At 33.3% G+C, this 15,137-nt stretch overlaps 2 protein-coding genes across 2 annotated transcripts; both read right to left on the bottom strand.

Annotated features, from left to right (window-relative positions):
* Window positions 1-1,462: 1,462 nt before the first annotated feature.
* Window positions 1,463-5,687, bottom strand: LOC142644733 (la-related protein 6C). The gene is made up of 10 exons (XM_075819312.1): window positions 5,336-5,687; window positions 3,536-3,617; window positions 3,359-3,453; window positions 3,157-3,228; window positions 2,996-3,075; window positions 2,828-2,906; window positions 2,684-2,731; window positions 2,523-2,591; window positions 2,284-2,412; window positions 1,463-1,997 (listed from the first exon to the last, which is right to left on the bottom strand). The coding sequence occupies exons 1-10, from the start codon at window positions 5,648-5,650 to the stop codon at window positions 1,731-1,733; spliced, it is 1,236 nt and encodes a 411-aa protein (XP_075675427.1). The 5' UTR covers window positions 5,651-5,687; the 3' UTR covers window positions 1,463-1,730.
* Window positions 5,688-10,904: 5,217 nt separating this feature from the next.
* On the bottom strand, window positions 10,905-13,949 carry LOC142642914 (transcription factor HHO6-like). Its single transcript, XM_075817360.1, has 5 exons — window positions 13,343-13,949; window positions 12,790-13,016; window positions 12,256-12,631; window positions 11,704-11,780; window positions 10,905-11,496 (listed from the first exon to the last, which is right to left on the bottom strand). The coding sequence occupies exons 1-5, from the start codon at window positions 13,554-13,556 to the stop codon at window positions 11,212-11,214; spliced, it is 1,179 nt and encodes a 392-aa protein (XP_075673475.1). The 5' UTR covers window positions 13,557-13,949; the 3' UTR covers window positions 10,905-11,211.
* Between the last annotated feature and the right edge of the window lie 1,188 nt (window positions 13,950-15,137).

Raw genomic sequence — 15,137 nt, forward strand, 5'->3', positions numbered from 1 at the left:
GCTAGACTTAATCCAAAAAGTACATTACAGGATAGACAAGCAAAATGTGTGTATTTTTTATCCTCTTCTTTCAAATGTCAACCTTTTTTCTCTGCAATAAGAAGAAGAAGAAGAAGAAGATGCTTGACGGTGTAAGCCATCTGTCGCTCTTGCTTCAAACTTGAAGGACGCTTATCTTGATGTGTTGTTACTTCTTCCTTGATTTTCAGGAACATATGATCACTTCATTGCATAACTCTCTTCTTTTAAATTCCTAATTTCTATTTTTTTTTATTTGTTAGCAATTGGGTTACAAAATTGAATATCACATTATTAAATTCCTAATACATTCCTAAATTCCTAAATTCCTAATACATTTTGTTATGAACAAAATTAAGTTACAAAATTGATTATAGTTTAAAACTACAACCTTACTTAATATCATTAAAACTACTATATATTATGAAAATCTAACCGTTGAATTGCATGTTTTTTTACACTTTTAATACACATGTCAAATTTTATGCCAATCAGATATTATTTACAATATGATCTATAAGTTTATATTTATGCACAATTTTAAACTACAAAAACTTGCAATTTAAATAATTTATTGATGACATAGCTGTTGATATTTAATATTTTAGAAATTTTGCCAGCATAGAGGTTATAAGAAGAAAATATAATCTAATGACAGATTTATCAAAATTTACCTCTAATAAAAAGATATTGAGTAAGGTTGTAACCTCATGTTACAACTAATTTTGTAGCTAAACTTTGTCATTTTTTTTGTTATAAGAAGTCAAGCAAGATACAAATGTGTTTTTTCTTGTATTAAGCACGATTTGATCTCAAATCCTTTATTCGACGACCTGATATTTTTTCACTTGAGCTAAGTGAAACCAACTTGGCCCTTGAAAAGGAAAAGGATATTTACTTTTTCTATTTAATTGAATCACCACCTTCTGAAGTTAGAACAATGCTAAACCACATGTACATTATTGTCAATTTCATATATATATATATATATATATATATGTGTGTGTGTATAAATATTTTGCTAAAGAAGTTCATCAATATTGTTAGTTAGTGAGTTACATTGCATTTTTTCCACACTGACGTTGCAATTAGATTGGAGACCAAGTTTACCCTCTTGTTCAATCATGTTTTATTTTTTGTAATTAGAAACTTTAAGCTTTGATCTAATATTGAATGGTACCCATTTTTTAGATATGCACATTTGCGTATAAAAAAAAAAGGTTTGAACTTAACAAGTTGCATGTATGTAAACAAATTAACTAAAAGTTAAAAGAAAAGTCTTTGCCAAACATAGATTTAATCACTTTTTAGCTTAAAAAATCTGTAAAAAAATAAAATAATAATAAAACAAGATGAGAGAGTGAAATTAAAGGAGATGAACCCCTTAATTGCATTATTTAAGAAAATCCTTCAATAATAGACAAAGTTGAGTCCTGAACCTAAACCAACAAACTCATAGAAAACGACATGCTAGGAAAAAACTGTGAACAAAATACATACAATCATGGTCAATTGCCACGAACTCTGGCATACCATACTATGTACATTTCGAATAACTAATAAAGTTGGCAATGACTAATAAATTATAAACCAATCCACATCTTATTGGCTACTTAACCAATCCCACTTTCTCAATCACTATACTGGGAAAATATAGAGCCACTTTATCTTAACTAATAGACCAAAATAAAAATTAGAGCACCACCAATCACTCAAGGTGAACCAGTTAGAGCTGTTGAACTAGTTAGAGCTGCAGTACTTAATGGCTTGCCTCGTCCCATAGTGAAACCCCTTGTTCCATCTGGCATTCTTGGGCCCTTGGAAGCCTGTTTGGCAGATGCTTCACAATGAACACCACTGCTGCACAGTTGTGGAGATAAGGCAATTAGGCCACGTCCAATATGGCTTTGAGAACGTCCCCGGGACTTTCCACGTCCTCGAGCCCATCCTTTCCTTATTCCAGCTGAATTTTCCTCAGCCTAATAATATAGCAGACATTCTTTTTAATAAGTAATTATTTTTGTTTGTAGGAAAGTGTATCAAGACTATCAAATTAGGCCAATGGTGCACCTTCCTTGGTGTGCAAGTTATGAAAAGACTAGTTTGTTTGAAAATATAGCATGGTGAGATGAATGAGGTGCACAAAGTGAGCCTATATGCCAAAAAATGACTCCCTATAGTGTTCCTCATTTAGAAGATCATAGAGTCTGTTTTGTGCATAAAAAATTCTACAATATGATTAGTTTTAAAAGTGAGGACACTTACATTGCTCTCAATGACCGAATCTATGTTGATTGGCTGCGAGGAATCTTCAGAGGATTCAGGAGGTGTCTTCTCATCATCCTCTGAAACACTATCAAAGTCTGACTTTCTGCTCTTTAGAACAGATTTTGGCTGGACATCATTACAATCAAAGTAATGAAATTTGTTCAATACAGAAGCATAGTAATAAAAGAAGTCAGAAGCTACAAGGAGAACTGGTTTAACAATTTAATTAGACACACCGTGCGTCTAAGCAACAACTTTACTCGAAGCCCTTTTCTCCAATTCCTTTCATCATTTAATTTCTCAACCTGGTGAAGTTGACTAGTTATTAATGCTGTTATAAGGATAGTAATGAACTTAGAAAGTTTGTATGTTAAGTTTCTTCATGATTTTTTCATACCGCTTTTTCAGCTCTCTCTATAGTCTCATATTCCACAAGTGCATGGAGCTAAAAAGAAAAGAAATTCGAACAAATAATGTAAGAAAAACTCTTGGAATAATCTCTTGCCAATAAGAACAAAATGGCTTAATTCATTCTGTTTACCTTATTACTAATTGAAAATTCACATTTGGAGCGGGAAGAATTGGAATCCTGGGGATGACATATTCGAATTGTTTTCACACTGCACAGTTAACCATAATAAGCCACAAAGACCACATTCACTAGTAAAAAAAACCAGATGAGAAACAAAATACAATCAACAGACCCAACCTTCCAACCACACTAAATATTTTCTCAAGGTTTTGATGAGAGTGATCTTCAGGCAAATTCTCTGCAACAATAGTACGAGACTGCAAGACAAAGAACCATTACAAGAAAAACTTTCTAAAAATTATGGTTTCCCTCATTATAGGAAGTCTAACAGTGCTTGCCTGTAACTCCTCTTTGGCTCTCTCAGTGAAAGGGTCTCTACGTCTAACCTTCTTGCCATCATCACTTACAACCTTGCAAGCATCATAAAAAGAGTATATATATTCAAAGACCGCACTATAGAAAATTTATACAAGCTTTAATTAAAAACTATCTGTAATATATATTAACAAGTAGAAATTCTGAAGTTGACCAAAGACATACAAGCCTTGGAGAGGACCGCAGGGCTTGGACAAGTACAGAGTTATTACTAACAAGGGACTTGATCTTTTTTGTGGAAGCAATAACAGATATTGGAACTGTCATGAAGACAAAACACAAGAATGAGAATTATTTTTGAATTGAATCTATATACAAGTAGTACTATTCCACTATCCTTACCATAACCTTCGGGATCTTTATTTATGTGTTTTGCCAAAGCATCATATGCAAGCAGACTCATATCGCTGAACTGGTATTCCACCTGTTATATAAACAAAAACCATTCTCAAAATTTTGAAAGGTGTAAAAAGTACAATAGGAGCTTGCACTAAACAATACATCATTGTTTAAAATTGTCACATCAAAAGGAAACATGTTATGCAAAAAAATTCTTCAAGTTGGAGGATTCAATAGCAGGAAAAGTAGCAATAATCAACGGTCTGTAGCTGGAGTGGAGCAATTGAAAGGTAATAGAAAATATGTAGAGCAAACATATTATGTCATGGAATTGGTTGAGAAATCTAGATAAGACTTGTAAGTGTGTCAATGAGAATATGGAATATCACAAAATATATTAGAACCTAAATTTGAAAGGATGTTGCCTCGATGTCAAGGAATGCTGAGCACCCCTAAATGAAAAGAAGGTTTAAAACATTTCAGTAGAAAACATCAATATTTGCTTGGCATTCCAACAATGGGGGCATAAACAAGAAACATTTGTCTCCCAAAATTGTACACAGATTTTATAAATGGATTTCTTGCATAGCAGGCTTCCTACATGGGAAAAGTGAAACTACAGGTTAGTCCCCTGCCAAGAAAATTTTTTATGAGTATCTCATCTCGTTTGGACAAGGTCCATTAAAGATTTGAAGTATAAATGTCTGGAAAAATACCTGTGGTGAAGAGGTTGTCTAAATACTATTGATTTTGCTAGAAGCAAAAGCTCTAGTTTTTTTCTTAGACAAATTTCGTCAGATTTGCCTCACACTTATTATAAGTGGTGCATATGTGTGGAAATGGTACATGGGTCTACATCAGTTTAGTCTGAAAGGGCCAACTATACTAGAATGTGGAAAAGTTGTAGGCATGATAGAAATGCCCCAAGAAGATAAGATAATGATTCTGCCACATATGAAATAAGTTTATCAAAAGCTGATCTTCACTGTCAAGATTTCATTTTCAAATTGAAAATTTCTTGAGTTCAAAATGCAAATAACTCAACAAGATTTAAATCATGAATGCCACAGGACAGCTTGGCCTAACTTGGGTAGTGTCCAATCCATTTTTTGTGAAAAAGCATTAAAATTCATGACAAATCAACACAATATTGGATAAACATGCATATCTAAAATGTGCATTGGTTTTTCTTTCCCCCTAAATGAAAAGGGTGATGGAAGAATAGTTATGGCGATCCTATCTAGGCTTGATCACAGTAGATTCTCTACCTGCCAGAAATCAATGCCTAAGGGGCCTGAATGATAAAAGGGCCGCAAGCACTCATCAGGTAGGTTGAGCCACGACCTTACTACTTCAACCCCACTTAGATCACCGGTGATTTCAAGCGTATCATGCAAATCCTCAAGCTGAATCAATGTTATGGTATTACCCTGCCCAAAGGTTCTAACTAATGGCCTACCACATTCTAAGACCCTAACCACTAGGCCACAATTCTGGGTGGTAAACTATATTGGATTTATTAACTTGATCAAGAAAAGAGCATGACTAATTCTTTAATTGTCATATAGCTTTTTCAAAAGATATAATGTTAGGATAATGGCTAAAGGATTAAATTAACCATTTCCTAATAGCTTAGGTTTTTGGAACAGTTGGTAATTTATCATCATATATGAGCAAGTGTAATTGAATTCGAGCCTGTTTTCGCTGCTTAATTTGAAAAAATTGATAATTTGTCAATAAACACACATGCAACAATAGTTTCACATAAATGAGAATATGCAACATCATGTTCAAACCAATAACCTGTTTGTTGATCTTTTGCTGAAGATCATTAGTTTGGGTGGTTTTGGAGAGATTGGGTGGCACAACATTGGGGTTGGAGATCAAATATGCAGGGTCTTGGTCCCCAACATAGAACAAATTAGAGCCACAACCAGCATTCCCACCAAGAAAGTGGAAGCATGGATAGACATAACCCGAGATAGGCATCTGGGTCTGTGATCTTGGCACAAATTCAGGTGCCTGGGCATTGAATCTGAATGACACACTGCTTGTTTCTTTCATTTTCATGTCCTTTTCTGGACTATCTTGGATTTTCTCAGGTTGTGCTTGTGCCATTCTCTTCTTTGAGTTATTTTTTCACTTCTCTCATCCAGAGATTTGTCTTTCAACCTTTGTTTTATTCTCTCTCTCTTTCTCACCTAAGGTTTTGTAACTGTCTGTACTTTTTGACATGGATGCCACTTTTCGCGCCAATATACGGGGGCATTTATGTTTCAATGAGGGGACTGTTTTGTTACACATGACCGTTGCCTGTGGATTTGAGTTTTGACTGGTTTTTTAAGGTTAGGATTTGCTTACAAAACCAAAAGGCTAGTTTTTGCTCTCTCCCCCCTAAAATCTTGCGGTGGAGAAATTATAAGATCCTCGTGGTGGACAAGTGATGTGGTCCACTATTCCAGTAAAAGACTCCCACTTGTTTAAAATTGTAAAGTTTTAAATAAAAATTGAATACTGACTCAGCAATTTTAAATAAGTGGAACTTTTTTACTGGAATGGTGGACAAATGACGTGGTCCACCATGAAGACCATATAATTTCTCCTTGCGATGGTCACTTTGGTCAACCGAATTATGTAACGTGTATTTCGTTGGGATAAGATATTACTTGTTTGACAAGTGTACAATCCATTGACAATGTGCTAGGGATCAACTATTTTGAAAGATTCGTACAATCCTATGATTCAACTTCCAATTCTAACAACCATTGAATCAACTCCCCATTCTGACAACCATGAACTACATAGAATTATTCTATAGTCACAACAAAATCTCACAACATTTTCATGACAGCTGAAGTATCAATCTATTATAGTATAAGACAAAATTAAATAAACTACAGCTGAAAACAAAAATGATATGAAATATTGTGATATTTTGTTGCGTCCCTAAACTTTCTCAATTATAAAAAATGCGTTTTGGGGTGGTAAAGCAATCACACTCCTCTATATATGGGATTTATATGTGTGAGTTTTTTTTATTATTATTATAATTCAATAGTTATAATAATAATAACTAGTTGGGGGATTTAAATTCTAGTCTTTTTTGTTAGAAATACCAAGATGTACTAGTTGAGTTACATAAATCTCTAGGCATATGTATGAGTTTCATATGTGAAAGATATATATATATATATATATTCGTTATAAGACACATTTTGTGCTAAAGAGAATCATCCTACAAGAGTTTTGGATCAATGCTCAATATTCTTAGACATAAAAAAATTGGACCTAGACTCATTAACCTGACTCGAACCCAAAGGAAAACACCTAATCTAAACCCAAATTATTTTTTACCCAAAGTAAAAATGGGTTGGATCAAGCCACCACATGGGTTTACCTATTTTTGAAACAATTATAGTCTTTTTAATGAATTAGACCAAATGGGACATCACACCAACAGAGTGTGATTTCTTTCACACACAACCCTAATAGTTTAGTACGCTAGTTTTTTTTTATTAAAAAAAAAAAAAAAAAAACCTAATGCTTGGAATGATTTTTCTGTCTCTACTTCTCACTCTCACTCACAAATCTCATCATCTTAGTTCTCTCATTCTACTGCCGCACACTTGATAATGATATAGTCCACTACCTTTTATTTTATTTTTGTTCTTTTATGGTGATAATATCATTAGTGAACTTTAAATTGTGTAAAATAAACTTTAGAGTTTATGTATTATTTAATTTTCATATTTTTCATATTTTGTTATTTGTTCTCTTATTTGTAGTAACAAAAAAACAAAGACAATATAATTTTTTTTTTATATAAAAAATTGCATGTGAAAAAATAGGGGTCAACCCATAATCTAATCAATCCGACCCGCTCACAATAATATTTTTTACCTGAACCCGTTTCTAATTTGAACCTAATTAACCGACCGGACTCGAACGGTCTTGTGCAAGTCTAGGGTGTATTCTAGTTGAGTTGGGTAGATCTGTTAAGATAGTTCTGGGCCTACTTGAGATTTACCAAAGAAGCCCAATAATTGCCAATGCAGTTTGAAAATGAAACTCGTCACTCAGACAACAAAGAAGGATCTAGGTACATCTATTGTAGGTCCAAGCTAGGATTTAGTGAGAAATTGAGAATTGTGTACTTGCTGGATTCCTATGGCCCAAGCATTATTATTTTCGTATGTACTAGTATTTTCTAATCAACAACCTATATAGGTCATATGACTCATATCTTACGAAAGGCTCTAAAAGATGTCAATCGAAGTAAAAAGATACAGAGAATTAACTGAAAGAGTACTATGGTATTGACCGGTGTGCATAGAACAGAAAAAATGAAATACATTTACAGGTCATTGCAACTTAGGCAAGCAAGATAAGTGAGAAAGTTCTGATTTTGAGTTCAAAATTTAGAATGCTATCAATCTATGAGTTTGAAGTTCAAAAGTAAATGTACATATGCAATGCATATTTTATATAAAAATTGTAGCATGTAAGACTAAGTTTTGTGTATTGACTTTTCAATCATTTTGAAAGAAATTGCTCATTCATCTTTAAAAAAAAGACTAAATTTTGAAGCATGCGTCCCGTCTAATTTAAAAGAAACTGGGTTATTGAAAATTGAAATAAACAAGAATATCATAGTGGGAAAAAAAATTTGAAATCTAGGCTCAAAGATCCCATTAGGACCATCAAAAGATGAAAGAAGTGCACATAAGAATGAATAGATTGGTTCCACACTTCCACATGATTTTAGGGATGACGAGTTTTGTTTAGAAAAATATCTTAATTGGTAAGAATTGTCTAAGTTCTACTTGTCAATTGTCAACCAGAGAAAGATAAAGTTCAACACAATAGCTGTGAACAAGAATTGTTGGTCAGAAGGTTATTTTAATTTTGGTTCTAGGAGGTGCAATTTTTTTAATAGATTTATAATTTAATATCTCCCCAGGTAGAACTTATGAGGGAAAAAAATATTTGAAAATATGTTAGCCTGGTTGGCCCATTCACCAAAATTGAGAACTACATTTGTCCCCTTGGTAGTGATTTTTTACACAATTACACGTGTCCTTTTGGGTAGGGTTTCTGTTTAATATAAATTTCCAAATTATACCATAGCAATCAAAAGGGATCATTATCTCTGGCTGGTCTTTGAAGGAATCTTAAATAGGAATGGTCTTCATTGTGGGACCAATTGCATATATTTTGCTTCAGCTGCCATGTGACTAGCCAATGTGCTTAGCTGCTAAAAAAATAAAAATATTCTATTCTCTAGTAGTATTCTAGTTCTCTTATCTATCTACCAATTAAAGAAAGGGAATACTTATCAGATTTGAACATAAAATAAAATAAATTAACCCTATGAATATAGAGAAAGAAGTGAAGTTGATGAGAGGTTACATCATTTTCACACTCCATTTTCACCAAACAAACAAATACCATATGTAAAGTGGACCTATCAAAGTGGGCTCCTTCATTATAATCTTGTCTACAAGATTCTCTCTATTATTTTGCTTGTGAGGGTGACTATTTTGTCATGCACCCAGATAAACATTACAACTGATTGTGTTTTCTTAGTGGGATATGACTGGGTTAGGTAAAAGGATGATATTTGGGTTTTGAACCTTTTGTGAACAATTAAGAGGCTGTTTGGAGAACACATAATTGGGTCAGCAGGTTCAAAACCATATAATGTGATAATGTAATTGAGTGCACAAGCCTGTTGATATTCATGTACTTTGTTTATCAAATGAGCAATTTTCTCAATATAGTAAGTATTTACATATGAGTGGAAGTCATTAAATAATTAAAAGAAAAATTGACACAATAAACAGAGAAATGCTACGTGTTTAATATTTTTATGACACTTTCACAACAAATCATAAATAATAAGTTGTTGATTCTAATTTGAAACCTCTATTGAAATTACTTTCTTACCAATTAATAATAGTTAGTAATAATTTTCCACTTAAAATTTGTTGTGAACATCGCATTTCTCTAATATTAAGTGGCTATCTACTGATTCATTCTTGAACCTTCTCCCATTCCTGCATACTTACGCAATGTGTATCTAGGACTAAGGTCATATTGGTTTTGGGTGAGAATTGAGAAATCTTGTTCACCAAACAGCCCTTATTGATAATTAATAAAATGCAAGTTAGCTAAATTGGAAGGATCATGTCGACATCTACTTGTCTACTTTTCATTAAATATACAAGGGAAAAAAAAAATCCCATTCCAGAAGGGTGAAGATAACCACAACTATTAAAGGAATAAACCCAAATATATTCTCCCAAAGATAAGTCCGGATCTTGTCCTGTTTTCTTGTACGACCAAAACACTATCCCCCACCAATTGAAGTTCGAATATTGTAATAATCATTTAATTAAGACACGTTTCTACTCATTCCACTAAATACAATAGTAACATTACAAGACAGAATAATGCCCGAAAGATCATGCTGATAAAATTTAACATGCAACAAGTAAAAACAATCTCAAGTGCCAAGGAAAGCAACTTTAATTCAATCATATTGCAGGGTACAACACATTGGATTCATTTGCACCAAACATTCAAAAAAGAAAACTGCCCCAAAGATCCGAAATTGCAACAATTTTGCTGATATCAAATTCCATTCTACTTCACAACTAACTTAAAAAGCATCTTGCTAAGAATCTTTAACTCAATAGCACTATATGCCCTCCTTTATGAGAAAAATAAGGTTCAAATCTCTACTCCGTTATTGTTGTAATTATTAAATTATCCAAAGAATAATAATAAACTTGCAAGCATTTTAGATGGACCAACCAATAATCTGAGGTTAAGGAATTGGTTATCCTTCCTCCTGTTAGTTCCTTGATTCGGGTCTGGAATTCCAAGGAAGACAAAATCCTGAGAAAATCTATGGAGAACTGAAGAGACTCGAGAGTGTTTGCCATCTTAAAATGAAGTATATGCCTTGTTGAGCCAGTCCAGTAAATGGAAAGTGAGAGAGAACTTAAAATGATTTTTTACATTTATTATTGGTGGTGGAATATTTGAAGGATATCAACTTTTATTTTCTTCTCCTCTGTTTTTCTGGCAACCTCATGGGGCTCAACTTATGGTTTTCTCCTCATATGAGAGTTGTACCAATCTTAACTCTCAAATGGATTCCAGATAGGAGCTCTCAAAATTCTTATAACAGAAAAGATTCTAACAAATTTGGGTGAAATGAATGCATTTCCAATTACTTGGATGAGAGCATGATGAGCTACAAACACTTTCCCCTAGAATGAACAAATACCTACCATATGGAAACAATTAGTCGACCTACTATTATCCATTGACAATGCATCTGCAGAAACAAAAGTTTGAGGGAATAAGGGAAAAGTCCAAACTAAGATTCTAACATTAAAAATTCATAACAAGTATTAGGTAACTAAGAGATTTACGATATGGGTCAATGGCCTTGTTTCTTCCATGCACACATGGATTTTGCTTAGAATTCTCGTACCAATTCCGCAATAAAATAAGAACTCAAATTTGAGACAGAAGGAAAGCTAATCCTGCAAAATTTCACAGCCTCTCTCAAGATCCTTCTCATTTATGTATAGTGTAATTTTCTTATATAGTAATTAGCCCCTCCCATGTATATGTCTTATCTGCAAAAATTTCATGGCGGATGAACTCTATACATCAGCTTTTCCAGGTTTCTGAGTGTGACTTTTCCAGCTATAGCCCTCAGATTTTGCATCTTCATCATCTTCCATGCTGTCACCACCTGTGGTGGAGGTCCCTCCAGTGTTCCCAGCTAAGTGCAGGGGACCTTGGGGAGAACCAGACTGGGAACTGCTAGCCTTAGAAGAATCACCATACTGATCTTGCATCCATAAACTCCCTAAAACAACAACAGATTGATTTGCAGGAGCAGCTGCTGTAGAATTTGGAAGCCTTCGAGTATGAAGTCTGTATTTCTGCAAGAACAATAAAAACCTTCAATCAATTGTGATCTTCGGAATCAAGTTCCATTCAAAATATCAATCTTATAGAATGCCTTAATTTCTTGGAAAAAATGAGGTAATGGAAACATAAATTCTGGACTTCCTCCAGCGATTAACTTATCCCTCATTCTTCCAAGTACCGAACAGAGAAGAAAGGCAGAAAGAAAATTAAGAACTTACTTGTAAATGACTCTTAACTTCATCATTCGTCAGCCCATCAACCTGCATCAGTTCTCTAATTTGCTTTGGAGTGGCCACTGCAAAATATCCCGAAGGTTCAAATTAGACCCTTTAATATCAAAAGTAAGATAATGCAATCTATCACAGCTATATTTGATACACCACTAAGACTTTCAGCAGATTCATAGATGATATGCAACAACCACTATTTCCCTATTCTGTATCTCTTCACTGTAAATCATTATCCTTATAATACAATTTCATATCTTATCATGTTGATGAAAAGCACAACACCACAACTGTGCTCTATATCTAAAATATCCATCTTTGAGATAAAGTTGACCTCAAGAGGAACAAAATGAAATAGCACTAGTCCTGCACTTACAATTGTTTTTGCACATTCAACCCTTTGACAATAAAAAAGTTATCCAACACCAAGAATTAAAAGTCCAATTCAAGTATTTGTGGAACTCTAGACTCAACCAAAACAACATTCAAACAAAAGTTTCCAAATTGTCATCTTGAACTTTGATTTTAGTTTCAGGGTCAAACCTTGTGAACCTCCAAGTTGCTGTAGAGCATTAACAAACCGCCTATGCAACTCCGGTGACCAGCATCTCCTCTGTTTCCTAGCCGTCTGCTGCTGCGACTGCTGTGCCCCACTCCGTATAATAGCATTAGGAGCAGAGGAGGAAACAGATTTGCCACAGCTGGTTCTCAAACCGTTAGAGCCTGATTCCTCCCTGGGATTCTTAATCCCCGGAGTAAGCAAAGAAAGTCCATGTACTGGCAATTCCTCCTTCTCCTCTTTTCTCGCCACTGGAAACCCCGGATAGGCCTTAAATGGCATAAATGCCCTGCCTCCATTTCTATTTCTACAAGATTGGAATGGATCCTCACTTCCTAAGATACCCTCTTCCTCACTTTTCTGCCATAGCCAAATAATAAATAAATAAAAAAAATCAATTCCTCTATTACTTTCTATCAGATTGTCTCAAAATTAGCAATTAATTTGATAAATTCCTAGTTACTTTGTGCGTCTATGAAGTTATAATATTCCACTTTTTTTTTTCTTCCATTATATACCTTTGTATCCAATTTAGGATTAGATTTGGTGCAATCAGTAGAGGAGAAATCCTCAGTGTTCCACAGCTGAACGGAGCTCATCCAGTTCTTCTTATCCTTGTAATCCTTTTCTTTCTTGTTTTCTTCATTTTGATCACAATCTTTCTTCAGTGGTATAAACTCCTCCAACACTGGTTGAACCTCATTAGGCACAGTGCATTGCATTGACTCCTTTAAAACTGAAATCGCTGCAAAAACACACACACCAAAAGAGAGTTAAATTTACACAAAAATTATTGACCAACATGTTCAAAAATTAAAACCCATCTCAGAACTGGAATCCAAATCCCCATTTCCAAAATGGGATGAAATTTCATACAGAAGAAACACAACAAAAACGAAAAGAACCATTAATCAAATAACCCATATCCAAATCAAGTAAAAAAAAAAAACAAAACCCATGTATCAAAATCATCTAAAATCAAAAACCCATTTCTCAAAAAACCAAATTTATTGAAAAAAAAAAAAACACACACACACACACACACAAACACAAATATATACAAAAACCAACCATCGTTCAACAAAATCATGCAGAGTGGAAGCTCGCGCTTAAACGCATCGATCTTCCCCATTTCTTCCTCCAATCTTTTCACGAAGTCGTCGAGCTTCAACGCTCTCTCCGACACGCTACCGATCATCGACACCTCCCTGAGAAAATCAGTGATCGTTTTCGGCACAAAACTCGGCGCAAAATCCAAGCTCAGCTCCGGTGGAACCGAACCCATCTTCCGATCTTTCACTTCCTTTTCTATATCTCTCTTGTAATTATCTCTCTCTGTTTTATCTTTCTCTGTTATGGATTTTCTTCAACAAACTGAGCAAAATATAGAGAGGAAGACTGAGGATCTGTGTGTATATATATAATACAAACACACAGATATATACATATATGTATATATAGGTATATTTCCAATACAGTGAAAGAGAAGAAAAAAATATATATTTGTGTTTGGAGAAAGAGAAAAAGTGGGTAATGGAAAAAAAAAAAAAAATGAAACCGAGAATTTTTACGCGAAGATTCTGTTGGTTTTGTTGAGAAGAGGAAGAGAGAAAAAGCATCACCGAGTTTCTACGGGTTTTTACAAGTCCACTTTTTCGTGTCGTCGCGTATATCATCCACCACAACAAAATGGTAAATTAGGTTTTGTACTATTTTTTTTCTTTTTTGTCTTAAAATTTCATTACTGCCCTTGGAATTTTCTTTGATTCTCTCTCTCTTTGTTTTCTTTGATTCTCTTTCTGACCTATAAATGCCATTGAAGTAATCTTGGATGGTTGTTAAAATTTGGAGTGGGTCCATCGTAAATATGAGACGATAGAGTATTATGTCAACGCAATGTACTTCGAGAGTATCTAATAATTTTTTTATACGGTATATTCTTTTTATACCAATTTTATACCGAAATTGTTGCAAGTAACAAGAAATATTGTAGGAGAGTATATAGTTATAATAATTTATTAATAATGCTACCCAAAAAAAAAAAAAAACATTTTTACAAATTGATTATATGGCAAATTTTTTCAGGTTTTCATCTAAACCTTTATTAACAACCACTCATCATTTTAAAATATAGCTTCTTTTATTTTTGTAAAAAAATTTGTAGTTGTAGCATTTTTCATAATTTAAAGGTTAAAGGTTAATATTTTGTATATGAACAAATCTAATAATTGATTTTTTTGCAAATAATAAAAGTAATGTTTGTGACACATTTATGTAAATAAATTGTTTACCGCTCATAATTTATCATCTTATCATTATATCTTTAAAGAAAATTGTGTTAGTAATAGAATTGCATGTGTATATGCAAAAGAACCTATAGAACAATATTTTATTAGGGAAAAAAATTTAGTTTAATTTTTTTCCTGATATTTTTTAGAATTAATAGGGATGTGTCTTTTTAAAAAAAAATTCAATAGTTACAATAAGGAAGAAGGAATTGAACTCTAGATGTTTCCTTTGAAAGCACAAGGTTGTGCTTTTTTGAAGTTTTATATATATAAATATATATAATATTGATTTTTCTCTCTATAAAAAAATGGTCCAATTAATGAGTGTCTTGATACATTGGTTAAAATTGAGTTTTTTATTGCAATTAATTAACTATTTTTTTAGGAGTCTCACAAAATTCCGTTAAATAAATATTTGCTTATTTTCTTTTCTTATTTTCTAATGCAGTGAGAACCATTAGATTTCTCCTTAATAGATGCGTGAATGCATCTGTTAATAAAAGCAAAAGGAAACAAATAATAATAATCTAAACGAGGTTTTTATTTATTGAGTTTAAGAGTTTAACTCTCTATTTACC

Source organism: Castanea sativa, chromosome 7 (assembly GCF_040712315.1).
Source record: "Castanea sativa cultivar Marrone di Chiusa Pesio chromosome 7, ASM4071231v1".
In the NCBI taxonomy this organism is placed as follows: domain Eukaryota; kingdom Viridiplantae; phylum Streptophyta; class Magnoliopsida; order Fagales; family Fagaceae; genus Castanea; species Castanea sativa.

What these genes read in the sequence shown, in the direction of transcription:
- LOC142644733 (XM_075819312.1), bottom strand. Translation starts at nt 5,650, where the DNA reads ATGGCACAAGCACAACCTGAGAAAATCCAAGATAGTCCAGAAAAGGAC. An exon ending in TGCGGTCCTCTCCAAGGCTT is followed by an intron (nt 3,229 to 3,358) that starts GTATGTCTTTGG and finishes GATGCTTGCAAG; the next exon opens with GTTGTAAGTGATGATGGCAA. An exon ending in ATATTTAGTGTGGTTGGAAG is followed by an intron (nt 2,907 to 2,995) that starts GTTGGGTCTGTT and finishes TTAACTGTGCAG; the next exon opens with TGTGAAAACAATTCGAATAT.
- LOC142642914 (XM_075817360.1), bottom strand. Translation starts at nt 13,556, where the DNA reads ATGGGTTCGGTTCCACCGGAGCTGAGCTTGGATTTTGCGCCGAGTTTT. An exon ending in GCAACTTGGAGGTTCACAAG is followed by an intron (nt 11,781 to 12,255) that starts GTTTGACCCTGA and finishes GATATTTTGCAG; the next exon opens with TGGCCACTCCAAAGCAAATT. An exon ending in AAGTTAAGAGTCATTTACAA is followed by an intron (nt 11,497 to 11,703) that starts GTAAGTTCTTAA and finishes TTGTTCTTGCAG; the next exon opens with AAATACAGACTTCATACTCG.